Here is a 10,712-nt window from a genome sequence, read left to right on the forward strand (position 1 = left end):
AATATGAGGTACTTTGAAATACCCAGCAACTAATAATCTATCACAAACCAATGCAATATCATGTTCAGGGATTTCCTAAATACAAAATAGCTCTGGAAGAGTTAAGTGGACAAAGTCTTGTGAGACTAAAATAATTGCACAAACAAATAGAAATCATGCGCCACTCATATATCTTATATAAACCCAGTTATTGGCATGTTTGAAGGCTCACGGTGTTCCATTAAAGATACCAATTGTACACCACAGATACCACAAATTTTTCTGTGAAAGAGAGACATCGAGAGGTTTTGTATCAGATGTTTATCATCAATTACTAACGGCCTCGTATGAAACCCTCCATCTAGACTCAGTCTGGAGGAGGGATATACCAGACCTGGAGACAGACTTTGACTGGCAAGAGGCCTGGGCAAATGTACGACTTGCATCAAGGAACCCGGACCATCAACAAATCAATCTTAACTATATTCACAGGACATACTTAACTCCTATAAGACTGAACAAAATGGGTCTTAAACAAGACTCCAAATGCTCCCTATGTACAAATGGGGACGAAGGGACATTTATGCACATGTACTGGGACTGCCCACCAGTTAAGATATTTTGGAAAGTGACCCAGCAATTAGCAAATCTCTTAACTCTGGATATACCTGTACACCCCTCTGTATTACTGCTAAATGATGTCTTTGAGCATGCAGTACCTCCACAGCTAAAGAGATTGGTTTTATCCGGTATCACAGTGGCTAGAAAGCTGATAGCATCACAATGGTTTCAACCGGAAAAAATGTGCCGGAAGGTCTGGACTCTTACATATCTCGATGTGATTTATCAAGAAATATCTACAGCAAGAATTTTGGGTCTCAATGAATCCAAAATGACATTGTAGTTAGAAGTGGTGGAGAGAATAAAAGCTAGCATATAATGGTAGTGTCTGGTTAGGAGCAAGTTATAATGGTTGGATTATCCAATGGGGGGTCCGGGAGGGGGGGGTTCGAGCTGGAGCATATGTATGTAGGTTTTTAGATAACAGGTATTAGGGGTATATCCTGTATAAGACATTTGACTAAATGGTAATTTCATTGGATATGCACTGTGAATTAATGCTTGTATATCTTATCGTGTGTTGACTTGACTTGATGTTTGTTTATATGTCCGTTTAAAAAATAATAAAAAAATTAAATACAAAAAAAAAATTGAATTTTTTATTTTTAATAAAAAATGTAAATAAAAAAATAAAAGAAATACAATGAAATACAACCATTACAACCACACCGGAGAAGAACGCTCTGATCGGCCCAAGCTGATCAGATCATGGACAAAACTGCCACATCAAAGAGACGATTAGATTACAGAGGATGACACTAAACAGTTAGAAACACCGATCACACTAGAGGAACTCAAGAAGGCCATAACCGCAATGCAAAGTGGTAAGGCTCCTGGAAGAGACGGTTTCCCATCAGAAATGTACCTTTCTTGCTGGGACATAATTGGTCCCTTATTACTAAATATGATCTTATACTCAGTCAAGGAGGGGAACTTCCATAAGAATGACAATATTGCACTCATAACAGTCCTCCTTAAAAAAGACAAAGACCCCAACGAGTGCGGTAGTTATAGACCTTTAAGCCTCCTCGGGAATTTGCGCTCTCATCCAGGCCGTCTTGCTCTATGTTGTGTAGGTGTAGACTTTAAATGAAGTCTGCTCCAAGACACCTCTCTTTATTAGTCCCGCTATACACTGCATGTATACGTCTCTGGGAATGTAGTGCCTGTGGAGCTGCTTCTTCACCTGAAGAGCGAGAGAGAGAGAGAGAATTAACAGAACTGTCGGGAAACAATCGTTTTTCAACTACACAACTTGCTAGGTCCAACCTTCTTAAAAAGGGAAACAGCAGCCGCCATTTTGAAAATGTATATTACTTAGTACTAGTAGGTAAAAAAAGAAGAAGAAATTGCCTGCAATGGAGAACGGAATGAAAGCTAAATTAAAACTTGAAATACAGATACAAAAATAGAGTACCATTTTCTGGATGACGCTAGGACAGTTTACACCGTTTAGTGTGTAAACAGTGTAACAGTTTGGGCCGTGTGGTTGAATAGAGTAACTGTGCAGTAAAACCAGCCCTGCAGCACTGACGCTCCAACTTCCCTTTGGTGGTAAACTACTAAACTCACTAAATCAACGCACACTGGAAAACAAACAAAACTCAGAAAAGTAAGACACACCTGCCCTACAGGTTAGAAGCTCTCCATCTTCCAGAAAATGGTGAAAACTTCACTGTAAACTAATTTCACGCTCCATTCGTTTCCTCATTGAGCTACCCAGACGAAATTACTTTTGATGACACTCTTCCCCAAAAGGGTTTAAAGAACGGTTCTCAATGAATGCACAGGCATGAGTACAATGTGGGCTTTTTTTCCTTCTAAAATTACCCCCTAAACAATATACATTTATTTATTATTTCCTCCAAAGAAAATAAATCACATTTTGACCCATTTATTTTGCAGCACCTTTTTTTCTTTCCTTGAATTCAATGGCCCGTTACCAAATCTCTCTCATTCATTATTTGCTACTACCCCTGGCTGGATTCACTCTGAGTGCATAGTAGTATAGACATATTAGCATAGTAGGTAGTAGTATGGGCATAGCAGCATAGTAGTATAGACACATATAAGCATAGTAGGTAGTAGTATAGGCATAGCAGCATAGTGCATAGTAGTATAGATACATATAAGCATAGTAGGTAGTAGTATAGGCATAGCAGCATAGTGCATAGTAGTAGACATATTGATTGATGTAACCTAACCTGCAGTCAGCTCTGCTACCAGGATGTGATGTAAGCTAACCTGCAGTCATCTCTGCTACCAGGATGTGATGTAAGCTAACCTGCAGTCAGCTCTGCTACCAGGACCTAACCTAACTTGCAGTCAGCTCTGCTACCAGGACGTAATCTAACATGCAGTCAACGTACCAACGTCAGGGCCCTCAGATCGGCTGACAAGTTCTCTTAACTACCCGTAGGTCCAATTTCAAGTCTGGGGGGGGGGGGGGGGGGGCTTTTGCTGTCGCAGCCCCTGACCTCTGGAACAGCATCCCCATGTCCATCAAATCGACCCCCTCCATCGAGTCTTTCAAATCTAAACCCATATATACTCCCTGGCCTACTCTGACTCACTCTGACTCTTGCCTTGCTTGTTGACGTGTTGTTCTGTTTCTTTGTCTGTCCGTTGGTTGTTTACATTTTCAGTTTATTCTATACTTTAGCACTTCTCTTTGTTTTTAGCTATGAGACTTACTGTGAAGCCCTTTTGGTTGACAAGTGTCATGTCTAAATCTGCTATACAAGTGAGATTGATTGATTGATTGATTGATTGCAGTCAGCTCTGCTACCCACGTCTGTTAGCAGTAAGTGGTCCCGCATCTCCTTCTCGGCCTTCATGATACTGACGATGGCCGCCTCGATGAGTAATTTGCTTGCAGTCTGACGCTGGGGCTCTCGGGGCCCCGCGGGGTCCGACTCGCCCTGCGTGGCAACTGGTGGGGAGAGACGGACGACATTATGTTCCATGAGTTTCAAAAGAGAAATGGGTTATAATAATAATAATGATGATAATAATGATCATTGTATTTATAGAGAACACTTTAAAATACTATAGTCTCAGATCAATTAAAATAATAGGATGGCCAAGGAAAGCAAACCACCTCAGGACCCTAAGGAAAAGCACTGTGGTTGAGTTGTGTCTTAAGTTGATTTAAAAACAGTAATGGATTCTCAGGCCGTGATCATTTAAACATTTTAGGCGAGAAATAGTTTCTCCAGAAAATACTTCCTTGAAGAATTTAAGAAATAATGACTTTGCCGAGAGGACGTAATGGGCATGGCCGAAGCATAGGTCTGTTTGTTTTGGTCTGAGATGCTGGTGCACTAGTGACATCTAGTGGCTGAATCTGTGACATAGCACCTTTAAACACACAAAATTGGACATTGCATTGAATAAAAAATTCACACACACACACACACACAACGCTACACCCACCCATCTGTATTTTGACTTTGTCCTTTGTGGAAGTAAACTGATCGTTGACTGTAAACACGTGGTCATTTTCTATCTTCTCTGACTTGGGCTCCTTGGTCAGGACTCCGTTCCCACAGACCAGCAGGGACTGCAGCACCCGAACCAGCTCCCTCTCGGGGATGTCCGTCGCACGCTCGATCTCCTGTGGGGGTGGGTTTGTGAAGAGCAGTGGGTCACAAATCCTTTCCGTTTCAAGGACCCCCCCAAATATGTATACGTGTGCCTGCCATATACGGTGCTTATACATGTATGGGCTTTGATTTGTCCCTGTACACTTTTTCTTTTATTATAGATGCACGAATGCCTAGTGAGTGAATGTAGAGCAGTGATTCCCAACCTGGGGTCCGCCAGGGGGCGCAGGGGGTCCGCCAGACCACAGATGATTTGAGGTCTTTTTTTTTCAGCGAAATATTTAATTAGCATATTTTTATCATCAGAAGCATGAATAGTCTCTCCACTACAATAAAAAATAAAGATAAATAAATAAACATCTAGACATGATTTTTGAACGTTAACAGTAGGCTACCGGGTAGCCGCTAAAACGCGAATCAGTTGACTGTATCACTTTCTGTAGCTAGCCTAGCACGCTAGTTAACTTTCTCGGCTCGTCTGCAGTCAGCCGCCAGAGGCGAAAATGTGTGACAAACGAAAAGGAGATGACGGCAGCTCATCTGCAAAAAAAGTTAGGACCTACAGCAATCGCGAAAATTACATCACCATGGGCTTCACTGAGGGACCAGACAAACGACCTGAGTGTGTGATTTGTGGAGAAAAGTTGGCAAACTCGAGCCTGAAGCCCAGCAAGCTGAAGAGACATCAGGCGTCTAAGCACCCAGAAACCGTTGGGAAGGATCCAGACTTTTTTCGGAGGAAAGAACAGTCTCTCAAGGCGAACAAGCCTGTTGATGTTAGAGTAGCGTGGAGCAGGGGTGGCAGTGATTTACAGAAGGCTACCGAAGCCTCCTTTGAGTGTTCGCTTTTAATTGCAAAAGCAAAGAAACCGCACAATATTGGCGAGCAGCTCATCAAACCAGCCTGCATCAAAATGGTTTAGAAACTGTGCGGCCCCCATAAACTAAAATCAGTACCACTCTCGAACAATGTAGTGAAAGACCGAATTGATAAGATGTCAAGTGATTGCGAGCAGCAGCTGTCAGAAAAGCTTAGAAAGGGTCCATTTGCCATACAACTTGATGAAACTACAACGGTCGCAGACGAGGCTGTGCTCATCGTTTATGTGCAATATATCGAAAATGAGGATCTGAAGCAGGACATTCTCATGTCAGTCAACCTTACTACCACCACTCGAGGTGAGGATATTTTTACTGCAGTGGATTCTTACTTCATTCAACATAAATGCAAACCGTTCACCATTAGGGCCTGATTTGAGGATGAATACAGGATTTGAATATTGGCCAAAATTTTGAAATACATATGGTGCAAGATTAGATTTGTTGATTGAAGGCACAAGTCAAAGAAGCATAGTGGGTCTAATTATGATGCATATGCCTGTGTATAAGCAGTTTGTTATTAAAATGACAAAAAAAAGGTATTAAACCCAGCTAGGACAGATTCTCTCTGCTACTGATTGGAATTTCCTGTCTCATATTTAGTTTAATTTGTTGCATTGATTTGTTCCATAAATGCAAACCGTTCACCATTAGGGACTGATTTGAGGATGAATACAGCATTTGAATATTGGCCAAACATTTTGAAATGCATATGGTGCAAGATGAGATTTGTTGATTGAAGGCACAAGTCAAAGAAGCATAGTGGGTCTAATTGTGATGCATATGCCTGTGTATAAGCAGTTTGTTATTAAAATGAAAAAAAAAAAAAAAATTATGGTATCTTATTAGGGGGTCCGCGAATTTCATCAGAGATGTTTGGGGGTCCCTGGGGGGAAAAAGGTTGGGAACCACTGATGTAGAGAATATGTTTTAAACTGTTTTTATATGTGTTATATGTTTTATATAATGTCCTATTTTTTCAGTTTATTTCTGGCTTAAACATCTAGCCCAGGGACTTCAACTGAAAACTAGCAACCCTGCTAATGTTGGAATATTTACAGTTTTTTATTTATTTATTTGTATTCATTTATATATAACTGTTGATTGATATGCACTGTCCCTGATCAAATAAACTGAGTAAACAATAAACAAATACACAAAATAGCGCAGGGACGCCCCATTTGAGAAGATTTTGTTCCAGGGACCCCCCCATTTGAGAATACATTTCTTGTTAGAATTCTAACTATCTTTGCTGTGGGAGATAACAGAGGAGAGACTGTGAAATCTAAGATCAAGTCATTGTCTTGTACCATTCTGTCGTTGGGCTGACTTATTGTGAAAGAAATACTGGTGAGAGACCCCAAGGAACCCTCTCAAGGACCCCCGAGAACCACCGGTACCCAGGAGGAGAAGTATAGAGGGCGACAGTGGCTCAGGAGGTAGAGCGAGCAGCCGGCCTGGTTCCCAGCTCTATTCCAGCTCCTCCCGGCAGCGGGTTCAAGTGTCCTTAACCCCCAACTGCTCCCGATGAGCAGATCGGCACCTCGCGTGATGGTCGCCTCCGACGTCAGCGTGTGAATGTGAGGCATGAGTTGCAGAGCCAAATATAAATGCTTTTTATACTAAGTGCCTAATGGATGCATTTATCCAAAGTACGACAAGTCAGCAGGAAGGGTACAGCTCTTTCAGCCGACTAACAATGTCAAACAGTGTTGAAACTTGGGCGCTGCAGTGTTGAGTGCATAGCAGTAGAGGGACATATTTCTAGCATGTGTGGCCCTAGTGGGAATTGAACCCCAAACCCTGGGCGGCGTTAGTGCCACGCTCTACAGGACCAATGTAGAAGGATGCATTGTGGGTCTACCGCACCGCCAGGCCGGCGCTAAGAAGAGTGTGATCACAACGTGCAAACCGTGTGTCGAGAAGTCTCTTACCTCGAAAGTGTACTTCTCGTTGTTGTTGAACAGCATGGCCATTTGGAAGGTAGAGAGAGACCTGCAGTATGTGCTTCCGGGGGTTACCAATCACCTGGGCCCCTGTCACCCTCACCTCCGAGCCGTCCTTCTGAGGGCAGACAAGAGAGCGGGGCTGAGCGACCGAGCTTCGCGACTGCACAGTGGGAAAACAATGATATTATCCTATCCCCCCGTCTCCAAAAAAACCAAACCGTGCTTCCATCTTGGTCTTAGTTGTGTAGCGATGTGATTTCTGCCTGTACCTTCTTACTGGCCCCGTAGAAGGTTGCGCTGAGGTCTGCAGAGCCCATATGGTGCTGGAGTGCGAGATGTCGGCCTCCGTGTTTGTACCGGTAGAAGCTGGGGGGGTGACACACAGGGCCCAACCCGTTTAGGAACTTACACGGATTGTCCAAGCGACAGCAGACATGGAAGGATAACGTCGCAGCCAGTCCATGAAAAGGCCCAGTCGACAGCCTCCCACCGCTGCAGAAGGATGCCTTGAGAGCGTGTCTGCTATAAGCAGTTTGCCTGGGACATACACCGCTTTCGCGTTGAATCGCATCATCCTCAGGAGCAGTCGTTGACAACAAAGTGGCACTGCATCAATGTCTTTGAGGTTGAAGAGTGGGACCAATGGCGAGTCCTGCACAGTGATAGAGGCCAAGAAATAATAACCATCAGGTTCGGTTTGCTCTCCTGCATGTAGGCTACACATCACTGACTTGTAGAGTGCGACACACAATAGAATAGTGGCCCCTCTTACCGCACTTGCGACACTCAGCACGTCTGGCTGCGCACATATCACTCTCGGCGTGCTGGTTGCCGCACCTGTCGCAGTTGCCTTGAGCTGCATGTCTTGTGCCCGCGTGCTGCTGCTGCCTGGGGGGTCTGTAGCTGCCTCTCCTCTCTGGTTGAAATGCGCCTCTTGGCCGCGCGGAGTAGGCTCGTCTTTGTGTGTGCGTCACCTCACACGACTCTGTGGCTCCACTCTGTTCGGAAAATCTGTCCTTTGATCTGTTCCGACTGCCTGGCGTGTCTGCATGCCCTCTCTCTAGGTTTAAATCCGACATCATTTGAAGCTTTTGTGACAATTCTTTATCCAATACTCCTATAACGATTCTGTCCCTTACATTTTCATCTTTCACAGTTCCAAAGCTGCACGTGCTCGCCAACTCGTGTAAACAGCGGATGTATTCCTCCATGCTTTCTCCGTGCTTCTGTGCACGCTGGTGGAACTTTGCTCGCTCATGTATGACGTTAACTTTCGGCACAAAATATTTGTCCAGTTTGTCCAGCACAATTGCATATACTTTTTCATCTCCGTCGGCTGTATAAACGAAGGTCTTGACGATCGATTCGGCTTCACTAACTTCCGAGCGCGTACAGCAGAGTGCACACTTGCACTTCTTCCTCCCCTTGGTCGCAATTCTGTACCTGTGGAATCTGCGTTTCCATTCAGGCCACTGCTCCGGGTGGCAGAAGTCCAAACTGCTCGGCGGTGGGAACTTTGCCATGGTTGACTTAGTTCTTAGTCTGACACCATGTAGTGTTGAATAATCACTCGGTTGGTTTAGTAAACACTCTTTATTCAACATCAGGTATGGGTTGACTTGGAACACGACTGCATGCTTAGCCGGCTACCCCCCGGGATGGTCCTGCGCATGCTCCGTCCTGTTGTAGGCTGACTCGTATTACACAGGTATCCTGCACAGCGTAATATAGTCCCTGATGTTACTAGACATAACATTACAGGGGCCTCTCGGGGTCCGACTCGCCCTGCGTGGCAGCAACTGGTGGGGAGAGACGGACGACATTATGTTGCATGAGTTTCAAAAGAGAAATGGGTAATAATAATAATGATGATAACACAGAGGAACAGAGGAACAGATTACAAACGGACAATACTTCGAACCTGCCAACATAAATGAAATAACCAACGCCAATGGACTGAACATTTTTCACATTAACATTAACAGCTTAAAAAACAAATTGGATGAAATCAAGCAAATATTCATAAATGGTAAGGCAAACATACTGTGCTTCTCAGAAACTAAGCTCGACGATTCTGTAAAAGATCCAGAGATAGAGATTGAGAACTACTCAATAATCAGGAATGATAGGAACAAACATGGAGGTGGTGTCTGTATGTACATACACAAGGACACCAAATTCATCAACAGAAATGACCTGAATCATAAATCAATTGAAACTGTATGGGTGGAAATCCTATTCGAAAGGGCGAAATCCCTACTGGTTGGCACAGTCTACAGGCCGCCAGATCATAGTGGCTTTTATGATACAATGGATGGGTGTTTAGCTGGAGTTGAGGATGTAGACAAAATTCTTATTGGAGACTGGAACACGGATATGCAACGAAAAGATGCACCCGTCTTCAAGGCCTTCAGTAGGTTTTGTGATCTGCATGGCCTCAGCCAGCTAATCACCCAACCCACACGTGTATGTGAATCAACTCAGACTACCATTGACCTCATTCTGACCTCCGACAAGTCCAAGATCTCAAATAAAGGGGTTATAGCATGTGGGTTAAGTGATCATTATATGATATTCTGTACCCGAAAAAAACTAAAACAAAAGGCTGGCTGCCACAAAACAGTCACATCTAGAGACCTCAAAACCTACTCTAGCGAGGCCTTCAACCTTGAACTGGAGAGTCTGGACTGGTCAGATGAACTCAATGGTACACTGGTTGACGAAACATGGCTTGGTTTCAAAACCAAATTCTCAGCAATACTAAACGACATGGCCCCCCTAAGAACCACCAGGGTAAAAAATCGCGCTGAGCCGTGGATGCACTCCGAAATACTGGCCGCTATGAAAACCAGAGACAAAAAATGCTCTGAGTTTCGGAAAAGTCAGTCAAAGCTTACTAAAAGCACGAGCAGTGAACTCCAAGCCCACGTGACTGAACTCAAACTAGAAAGAAACAGACTAAGAAACGACGTAAACTCCATGATCAAAACTGCAAAAAAGAATTTCATCAATGACAAAACTGAGGAAAACAAAAACAAACCACGTGAATTTTGGAAATTACTCAATAATCAACTAGGATGCAGTAAAAAACTTAAAACCAGATTCTCAAACATAAACATAAAAACTGACAACACGCTCATCACAGACAAGCTGGATGTAGCCAATTACTTAAACATTTTCTTCACAAACATAGCCACAACACTGGTAAACAAACTACCCTCCCACTCAGGGCTTTATGGGGTAGAACACATAGTAGCTTTCTACAAAAACCTAGGGGTCCGCAAGGACGACTTCAAGCTGGAAACGGTAACAACAGATGAGGTACTCAATAAACTGAGCGCCCTCCAACCTAACAAGGCCACTGGCCATGACAACATCCCCTCCAAATTCCTCAGAGACTCAGCAGCCGCCATCACACCAATCATCACACACATAATAAACCTCTCCATAAAACAGGGACACGTCCCCAAGGACTTCAAAATTGCGAGGGTGACCCCTCTGCACAAAAAGGGCAGCAAATTAGACCCAGGCAACTACCGCCCTGTTTCTATTCTCACCTCCATCTCGAAAGTCATGGAAAAAATAGTCTACGAACAGGTCGAAAAGTACCTAGCGGAAAAAAATCTAATCTACGAATTCCAATCTGGCTTCAGAACATCCCACTCCACTGACACATGCC

General features: G+C 43.7%; 1 protein-coding gene across 1 annotated transcript; it reads right to left on the reverse strand.

Moving 5' to 3' along the window:
* Window positions 1-1,663: 1,663 nt before the first annotated feature.
* On the reverse strand, window positions 1,664-8,556 carry LOC311223720 (cullin-3-like; the record flags this gene model as incomplete). Its single annotated transcript, XM_084308492.1, has 6 exons — window positions 1,664-1,786; window positions 3,393-3,532; window positions 4,036-4,216; window positions 7,032-7,148; window positions 7,303-7,399; window positions 8,477-8,556. 6 exons carry the CDS (start codon window positions 8,554-8,556, stop codon window positions 1,664-1,666), a joined length of 738 nt encoding a protein of 245 aa, XP_084164618.1.
* Window positions 8,557-10,712: the final 2,156 nt, after the last annotated feature.

Source organism: Notolepis coatsorum (assembly GCF_963971535.1).
Source record: "Notolepis coatsorum genome assembly, chromosome: 2".
NCBI lineage: Eukaryota > Metazoa > Chordata > Actinopteri > Aulopiformes > Paralepididae > Notolepis > Notolepis coatsorum.